Source organism: Hyperolius riggenbachi, chromosome 3 (assembly GCF_040937935.1).
Source record: "Hyperolius riggenbachi isolate aHypRig1 chromosome 3, aHypRig1.pri, whole genome shotgun sequence".
NCBI lineage: Eukaryota > Metazoa > Chordata > Amphibia > Anura > Hyperoliidae > Hyperolius > Hyperolius riggenbachi.
The window spans coordinates 170,929,716-170,939,671 of record NC_090648.1 but is presented as its reverse complement, the minus strand read 5'-3'; the positions used below and the strand labels follow the sequence as shown (position 1 = coordinate 170,939,671).

General features: G+C 41.5%; 1 protein-coding gene across 2 annotated transcripts in view; it reads left to right on the top strand.

Moving 5' to 3' along the window:
• UNC45A (unc-45 myosin chaperone A) overlaps positions 1–5,657 on the top strand; it is a 65,754-nt gene extending 60,097 nt beyond the window's left edge. Inside the window, exons 19-21 of one of the 2 annotated variants that reach the window (XM_068275256.1) lie at positions 2,482–2,637; positions 4,171–4,279; positions 4,430–4,486. In XM_068275256.1, coding sequence (XP_068131357.1) covers positions 2,482–2,637; positions 4,171–4,269 — 255 coding nt within the window. In that variant the 3' untranslated portion in view covers positions 4,270–4,279; positions 4,430–4,486. Of the gene's footprint in view, positions 1–2,481; positions 2,638–4,170; positions 4,280–4,429 lie in introns of both variants that reach the window. The other variant, XM_068275255.1, reaches the window with a different exon arrangement.
• Positions 5,658–9,956: the final 4,299 nt, after the last annotated feature.

The window sequence follows — 9,956 nt, the reverse complement described above, 5'->3', positions numbered from 1 at the left end:
GGACAAAGAGGTTTTCAGATATTACTGGAATATGTCGTAAGGGGCACTTAGAGTAAAGAATAAGGTTAATGGTCCCCATTGAGTATAAACATTACCTCATGAAATATTGAAGGTAGAGCTATAGTGTTGTTCCAAATCAAATGCACAAAGCCACAATACTACAGGTAGGTATGCTGGTAAATAAGTAATATGCTTTCCAGGAAATTATAATCCAGAGAATCTTAAATGTTCATGACTGGTAATTTTCAAAGTTGGTTCTGGCTGTTTAGTGTACATCAACGTTTAAATGTACCTTTCCCTTCTGTGGGGTGCAGTGCCTCATGTGTTCAGCCAGTCAGTAACTTGCTATTATGTGGTGATGAATACAACACTGTCTGCATGAAGTTTGTATACTAGGGTCTGTTGTATGCATTGTTTTCCTCTGGGTACTCCAGATTTCGGCCACAACCCCAATAAAACTGGTAGGTTAATTGATTTCCACCTAAAATTGGCAATAGACTGTGGTAGGGATAGACAAGCAGGGGAATACCATCAAGCAGGATAAAATGTCTTTACCTCCTTGTCCGATTCTTGATTTCTATACAACATGTCTTTAAATATTAGGGAAAATTTCTGGAAACAACAAACTCTCACACTCACATCATTTATAAGTAGTGGGCCGTAATGGTTTGTCCGCAACCCTTAAGTGTCTTCCCTTTGAGACAGGCAAAAAGTATGCCAGACATCTGGGTGCCACCATAGGCTGTGATGTGAATTACAGTTATAACAGTGCTCAGAGGGTAAATTTGGGCACCTGCAAAAGAGGGAGCCTAAATTATGAAATAAAAAAATGCTATTCAGCTTCCAGCAATAGCTGGCAGCCGAGTTGCATTTTACTTCTGAGTCCATGATGGCCTGGAGGGGAAATGGTAATTAACACCACCGGGAGATTTGCAATAGCAGGGAGAGCCATTTTTTGGCTTCGCCCTGCGCCCAAATTTCCCATTGCCCTTTTTGAATATATGCTCTGCCTCTTTAAACTTCCTGCAAGATGAGCACAATTTATTTTGTGCATGTGCCCTTTACAAAGGTGTTGTTTTGGCATCCAATATCAGCCTACATGCTAGGTCTGTGTTAGGCAGGCCCCTGGCTCCCATTAAATAATCAAACTTTTTCAGTGTGTTCACCCCTTTCTAACACTGGTCCAAGATGTCTTCTGTGAGGATGACTGCTTAAACGACGTTCAATTGCCGTGGTCTTCTGGCATTTTCAATTTCTTGGCAGACTTTGCCTTTTAGCTGGGGTATAGCCAACTGGAATCAGTGCGGTTTTAAATGCTGCTTGTATAGCCAGAAAATAGTCTAATTAAAAGCAGAAGTTTGTACACATAAGCCCACTAATAATGCCTTTTCACCCCTACTTTGATAGTATATCTTATTACTTTGCACCTGAAGAAAGGAGGCACCTCATTTTAGTGGGGTGTTAGAGACGTTGAAGTACCTCTTAGCTTTGTAGTAGATCCTGGTGTCTAACTCATGTAGATCTGAAAATGACAGAAGGGGGTATGACTGGCCTCTGTATGAAGTGTGTACACCTTTCTCAGATCGCTCTAAAACTGTGAATTTCCATTCTGGGTGTGTAAATTAAAGTTAATTTTAAAGCGCTGCATATTAATTTTTGGTTTTATTGCCGTCTGGGACCTCATCTGTTAATCTTTTATTACTGTGCTGCACGTCACCCAAAACTTCCAGGGCTTGTATTATAGTTTTGTTGGGTTCAGGGACAGGAAGTGAAGTTAAAAAATATTCCCATCTGGGACACAAACAGCAAGAAAAACCTTAGACATTATATCCATAAGCCACTTTGCCCTTTATGAACAAAAATAAAAAGGTCTGACTGGAATAGGATGAAGGACTTTGCTTATGGAAGAGGAGAAAAGGTTGGCCAGAGCCCCCAACTGTTCCTCTTTTAGAGGGACAGTCCCTCTTTCCCTCTTTCCTCCTCATTTGTCCCTCTTTCAGGACTTTGTCCCTCTTTCTATGTATATATATATATATACATAGAAAGAGGGACAAAGTCCTGAAAGAGGGACAAATGAGGAGGAAAGGGGAAAGAGGGACTGTATATATATATATATATATATATATTTCTCTACTAGAAAAATGTGTTTGACTCTAAACTTTATCCCCATCCTTTAAATTGATATATTACTAATTTTAAAATGTTAATATGAAGGAGAATGTACCAGGATATAAAGGACCAGTGTGGTTTGAATTATAACACAACATATTTTTCTTTTGAAATCTTTATGGTATGCGTGACTAGGGGTGTGACGGGGCGTGATCAGGGGTGTGGCAGGGGCATGGCTTAAGTGTCCCTCTTTCTCATCTCACAAAGTTGGGAGGTATGAGGTTGGCTGTCACCCAGTTGTTGAAATTTATAAAGATCTGTATTCATGTTCCTGTTTACAAAATACTGTATCCCCCCCTCCCCCCCCCCTAGGTGCAAGACCTGTTCATGGAAGAGGGAAGAGATAGACTAAAGCTAGCGGTGTTATACTGTGGAGAAGATGATGAGCGTCTGCAGCGTGCTGCTTCTGGCACTGTCGCCATGTTGTCCTCCCTGCACCCACAGATTTGCCATAAGATTACACAAGTGGTAAGAGTTATTTTCTATTTTTGGGTTGGTAGAGTGAGTTGGTTGTTAGGTTTTATTGTCATTCAGTAGAAATAACTTGTAGCTTAAAAAAGAAAAAAAATATTTTTTGAGGAACATAAAAGCTCAAATTTAAAGTAATCTTCTTAATGTCCTAAGCATCCCATCCTAACTCATACCAACTGTTTTTAACATTAAATATACCTCTTATAAATACTTTTAAACTAATCATAATTGAAATTTAGACCATTTCTGGCCACTTCTGCATGTTTGATGAACGCTGTGTCATGTGAAAGGGATGTATGGAGCACATCTTTCTTTGGCTTTTGCGTACAAAGGAGTTTATTCTTGAAAAAAAACGTAACCAAGAATTGAACTTCATCCCAATCAGTAGCTGATACCCCCTTTCCCATGAGAAATATTTTCCTTTTCACAAACGGATCATCAGGGGGCTCTGTATGGCTGATATTGTGGTGAAACCCCTCCCACAGTGTGGGGAGTTTCCTGTCTGTGAACCTCATTTCATTGTTGGAAATAGCTGTTTACAGCTGTTTCCGACTGCCAAAAAAGCAAGCAGCATCTCCTTCCACTGACATCACATTGCCAGCAGTAAAAATGTCACCATGTGATAAATGTCAGAATGTAAATCAGGGAGAGGAAATATTTTACAATGAGCAAACACTGACCAAATCATTTATACATAATTATTGCAAAAATGCAGCACTTTTTGATTACATTATTTTTACTGGAGTTCCTCTTTAAATTTCTGGTCACATAGCAATTTTACTTGTGCTTCTGTCAGTTGCATATTGAGTATTGCGCAATTAGCACAATCTGCTTTACCAGGGTAACACAGATTGTGCTAATTGCACACTACATAACTGGCATAAATACTGGCAGAATTGGTGTACATTCCCCCCCACCCCATGTAGCAGATGCCTGTTCACTGCATAAGTGCAGAGGCAGTTTATGATGCAGCTAGGAGAGGATTAGGAGGCAGCATGTCAAGGGCAAGAAGTAATGTGGTTGGACGTCCTTCCAGGCCCAAGGACATGCTGAGGCTACAAAGTGAGACAGGAAAAAGGGCTTGTGAAATTTAAATGCACCATGAGCCGCCATAGGCTGTAGTGTGAATTACAGCTATAGCAGCGCTAAGACAGCAATTTTGCACCGTCAAAAGATGGAACCCAAATTTATTTAAAACCAAGGAGCAGACTGTGGTGTTTTCGGCTTCACCCTGCATCCTAATTTCCTGGTGCCATTTTTGCATGTATGCGCTACAGAGAGTAGTGGTGGCAGCACCTAGTGCTGCTGTAATGAGAAATCTGAAGATTCTCTGCAGCAACAGTGGCAGTACGATTGGATAGGGCGGGAATGGGGGATGCTTTTCCAGGGGTCACATTATCAGTGACATCCGAACTGGCAAACTGGCAACTTCGGTAACAGGAGAAATTGTGTGTTAGCAGAAACTAAGTTGGCAGAGTAAAGTCCCTTTTTGTTTATAATCTGGTCAACTATTTGTACATGTTCTCTCAGATAAAATGGATGGGCTCGGCTTATACTGAAATCAGGTTGGATCTAAGTACCATGGTAATCGGCCTATCTGTAGCTCTGTGTGACTTTGCACAATCGTAAAAGCTGGAAGGTAAGCAGGGAGGAAAATGGCAGCCTAGATCAATTATTCCTAAATATGGCTTTGTCTTTGTAGCAGACTATATCATTTGCACACTGACAGTGCATGGCGTATAGTAAATATGCATGTCACACTTGAATAATGGTGTCTTTGGCTTTGTAGAGTGTTCACTGGCTGGAGATCCTTCAGTCTCTGCTCCTCAGTGAGAATGTTGAGTTGCAGCATCGCGGCACTATCATTATCCTGAACATGATGACTGCAGACAAGGAGCTGGCTCAGAAGCTGATGGAGAGCGAAACATTTGAGATTCTGACTGTCCTCGCTAAGAAAGAAGACGATGAAAAGAAACGGTCTGTGGCACAAATTGCCCAAGAAAGCCTGAACAAAGCTGTAGAGTATGGATTAATCAAGCCCACTACATCTACATAATAATCTGTGTAGGGCATCCTGCGGTTCCAAGTGATTGTTTTATACTTAATTTACCAATTCCACAGGACTGAGCATCACATATTCTAAGACGAGTGAACAACTGCATGTTTCCAAAGAGTCTGGACCAAACTTTAGCTACAGATCTTTTATGACAGTCTTAATGCAGCCTGCTCAATGCCTGATAGAGAGACTGACTTGGGCAATTTGCTTGCCAGCTGATTGCACTTGTACTTATTTCCAATGAAATATTATCACCAGGTTCACGTCATGTACTTTTACTTGTGCATCAATGGCTGATACTATTCAGAGGAGACATTCCATTATTTTTAGTGTATAGTTTTATAGTGAACCTTTTAAAGACCAAAATACAGGAGGAGCAATAGCTAGATGCTCTGCAGGGTTGCAAGCTGCAACACTCTCTGATCCTGGCATCAGTACCTGGTGAGTCATTGGAATGGAATAAGCGTGCAGAAATGGAGTTTAGTCTTTTTCCATAGAATAGCTTGCATGGTTGTTCCAGGTCATGAAGGTGCACAATGGAAAGTAAAATGTCTGCAGCTTCTGCACCATAGCGGCCACAAGGCACATAGGTGCTTGCACAGCGCCCAGCCCCTTCCTACGTTTGGCTGTGCTGAGGATTTGGAGCAAGTATAATCTCCCTATTGCTGCATTTAGGGTGCACTGATTCTTGCTGCATAGCATTCCCATAAGGAAAGCTGCAGTTTGATGGTTCATTTATTTGTAGTGGAAAGCTGCTGTAAAGAATATGTCCTGTTCAGCAGCTTTTTCCCCTATTCTCAGCAAAACTAGAATACGGTATATTGCAGAAACACTGTTCGGGAGGCTTAATGAACCCTATGAGCAGAATGTGGCTAAGACCTTAGTGTTCAGGTACTGAAGTCTCCCTACATTTGCTGCTCACTCATCGTATGAAAGTTTGATAAAATTGCTGTGACTTTTATAGTTGTGTTAGAAGAGTGCATTTCGTCTTAATTTAAACGGTTATTTCATGTGGAATCCCAGGAATTAATTTAAACCAACCATAGAAAAGATCTGTGGTCCTTTTTGAGAGAAGAATAGATAACAAACCTAAGGTTACCTTACTAGAGTTTTATGTTACATTTGTGCCTTTAGGAATGATCTCATCAGTTGATGTCGGTGTGTGTGCATCCATATGATGTCATAGAAGTTATTTCCGGTATACAAGGGCTGCAGCAGGCACAGGGGGCCAGTAATAGCAGGCTTTAAAGAGATACTGAAGTCTCTTAAAAGTCCTTTTTTTATCACAAAATATTGTTTAACATGTTAGCCCTAACTAAACCGCCGCTGTACACTAAATCCCCCCAAACTCGCCCTCCCTCTCCCCTGCAAAGTCCACGACTTTCTTGGTTGTGGATTTTGCTGCTGTTGGAGGCAGAGCTATGAGCCGCAGCTCTGCCTCTCAGCCCGTCTATCAGCGGTGGATCTCTGCCTCTCCCCCGCCCCTCCCAGTGAAGAAAGACTGAGAGGGGCAGCGGAGAGTCAGCGATCCGGGCTGACAGACGCGCTGAGAGGCAGAGCTGCGGCTCATAGCTCTGCCTCTCACGGAAGCGCAGCCCGGATTGCCCCCCGGAGAGTTTGGGGGGATTTAGATGGTGTACAGCGGCGGGAATGCAGCAGTTTAGTTAGGGCTAACATGTTAAACAATATTTTGTGATATAAAAGGATTTTTAAGAGACTTCAGAGTCTCTTCTGTGATTTATATAAATGATTATTATTTGCTACAGAAAATAACTGTGCATTTGGTTTGCAGGAGTAACGCCAGGCTGTCATTTCAGGCAAGAAGCTTACAATCACTTTGAGAGGCTGTCTTTGATAAGAGTTCAGTATTTAATATCTAATTAACAGTAAAGGCCCCCTTATGTAGTGCTTGAGAGGAAGCCACCTCCTCAGTACAGAGGACCCTTTCATAGTGTTCCATTCTGATTGGTGACTCCATTGTAACACATAGCTTATTACTGGAAAGATTTAGAAACCATGCCGGCAAGTTCTTGATTTTTATTTTTTTCCTATCCTGGATCCCCTGCATGCTGCTGAACTCATATTTTCTGTTTTAAAGCCCACTCCTAGGCACAAATGTTTCCTAGTCCTGCACCATAGTGCGGTATGTGATAATACATTAGCTATAGATCATAGAAAAGAAATGCTGTATAATAGACAGCTTTACTACCTCATCTGCCCTGGCTCAAGTTACAGTTGGAAAAAAAACATATATATCCAGGCACATCGCCTCTAGTTAGGACATTAAATAAGTTAAAAGCCGGGGTCTTAGTTCACATAAGAATGCATTATTATGCTTAGTCACCTATACTACTAAGGCTACCCGGGCTTTTAACTTAGCTGTAGGGATAACAGTGGTGCCTGGATGAGTGAATCTGTGAATGCATTTGTTTGAACATTTGCATGTGAGAGTGCGAAGGGTTAATAGATTTTTGCAAGTTAAAATTGGGACTCTTATCAGCCTTGGCAAATCTAGTAAAGCTATTAAAGGATACATGAGGTGACATGTGACATGATGAGATAGACATGTGTATGTACAGTGCCAGACACTCAAATAACTATGTTGTGCTCCTTTTTTTTCTTTCTCTGCCTGAAACAGTCAAAAATCAAGTGTGCAAGTGATAGATTCTGTCTGGGTCGGGATCAAGGCGGACTATAGCATATCCCTCACTTATAAGGAATTACAGCCATAAAGCACTTTCCTGGCAGGAACTGGTTTCTGAAAGCAGGAAACAGATAAAAAGAGTCAATAATTCATAGATTTTAGTTCTGGCATACTTCAATTAATGTGTCATTGAGCAGAAACAATGTACAGTAAAAACATAAAAAGTAGATTTAAAAATAAAACTATGGGATGGCTAAAAAAGTCATTTTTAGGAGAAGGAGGGTAGATACAATTGTTTATCTCATCAGTTTATTTTCACCTCGGGTGTCCTTTAACTATTCTCTCTCTCTCTCACACCCCCATGTGATATTTGATTGCCTCCGTGCAGGTGTAGATTCTAAGTAATGATGTCATTTATCATGAGAGGAGTGTGGTGGGAAACCAGGAAGTCCAGTCAATTTCTGGCACTCATTGAGGCTCAACAGGGCCTCCTTGGTGAGAACAGCTGATACTGCAGTGGTAACCGTACTGCTTACTGAGCTAGCACAGAGTACAGTAAACTTATTATGATTTGTGCCTGAGTGACTCAGAAAATAGTAAAGACAGGATAGGTACAACATGGAAAGCTTAACATTAGGAACTCTCATTTCTCAGTGTAGGTCTGCTGTAAAGATGTAATTATGCCACAGTTAATGGCCATAAGGTGAAAAGCTTTTGAAGAAAATGATGAGAGCTCTCTGAGGTATAAACCGGATGAGTCACTTTGTGCTTTGCTTTCAATGTGTGGATGTACTGCATTAATTCCCTTTTCATGTAATTCCTTTTAAGTTTACAAATTATGCAATCCTGGGAAGTGATTTCAAGATATATTTTATACTGGCAGAGGATATGACTAAGGGAGGTACATGTTTTACCCCTATGTAACCTGCAATACAAAGAACATAAGAGCAGTTTGTATGGAGAGTTGATCCATATATTGAAGCCATACGGGGCTGCCATATTTGAAGTCTTGGTTGTAATGCTGACCTTTTAGCTTATGTAGTCGCACAACTGGAACAAGCATGCAGCCAGTGGAGCGAGAATGCCTCATCTGCATGCATGCTTCAAGTCAGTGATTCAGAAAGCATAAATGGCAGATGACCAGAACAGCAGCCAGGCAACTGGCATATTCAAAAAGGGGTCAGCAATGGTACCATAAATATTCCTTTTGGTTCATATTTCCTTTAAAGGACACTTGAAGTGAGAGGAATATGGAGGCTGACTTATTTCCTTTTAAGCAATACCAGTTACCTGGCAGTCATGCTGATCTTTCATGCATCAATAGTGTCTGAATCACACACCTGAAAAAAAAATGTGGCAAATCTAGACAGGTTTCAGTCAGAAATATCTCATCTGCATGCTTGTTCAGAGTCTATGGAAAAAAAGTATCAGAGGCAGATGAACAGCAGAACAGCCAGGCAATTTGCATTGTTTAAAAGGAAACGAGTATGGCATCCATCATATTCCTCTCACTTCATTTTCTTTCTAGGCTTTCCATGTAGTTTATGTTTTAGTGAGGTCTTTCATTATCTGTTGTTAATTTGATTGTCTATCAGTACTACTCTTTGGCTTTAGTAGTCTCTCTAGGTCACACAGCTGAAACAAGCAATGCTCCCAGTGGAGTCAGAATTTCTTATCTGCTTACTTGTTCTGGGTCATTCACTCATAAAGCAGTACAGAGGATCAGCACAGTAGCCAGGCAAGCAGGATTTTTAAAGAGTCAGTGGTGTCATCATCCATTTTCATCTCTCTTTAGGTTGCCGCTAAGTACCCTTCTGCTGAAGAAGAGTGATCTACAGACATAGGTGGAGTACAAGGAGTGCGGGAGATTGATGCTTATGCAGTGAAAAGCTGGTAGAACAAAAGGGGTGTGTGCTGCATTATATGCTTATATGATCTGGCAGAAGCACAGCTAACACCCCACCCCATAACACTCTGCAGAACTTTTCTCTGTTTAAAAGATCAACCTTAGCAGAGGTTTTTATGAATGGAGGATCCCAAATGGCCATATGTCCAAAGTGGCAAAGGACAAGCTACAAAGGCAACTTTCCCCTGCTTTTCAGGTCAACCAGAATGCAGTGAATCTCTATAGGACTTCTGGTCTACATGAACACATGCTTTTTATGTCACTACATGGCTATAGGGCAGAGCTGCCTTATAGTACTGCTGCCCCTGAAATGTATAGACTGCTTGATTGTGTAAGAAGTGAGGAACAGAGATGGATGACTGCAGCATCTAGTGGCCTCTCTTTCAGTGCATCCAGGTTGACAAAGAACAGTGTTTTAACAGTGAAATCCCCCCCGCTAGTATGAATTGAAGCTGCCGGTTAGTTTAGGCTGACCAGGCGTCCTCTTTTGTCGGACAGGTCCACTTTTTCTGACCTGTCCGGGCCGTCCTCCCGGGATTTTGAAATGTCCGGGTGAAGAGAGCCGAACACCAGCGAGCAGAGCAATTAGCCACTCTTTAGTGAGCCGAACTTCCCATCATTAACCTAACCACTATTCTGGGCTAGAGACGAGTCTCTGCCAGAGAGTCTCTGGCAGGCTGCTCCTCTGGCTGCTTCTGTGAGTTATGAGT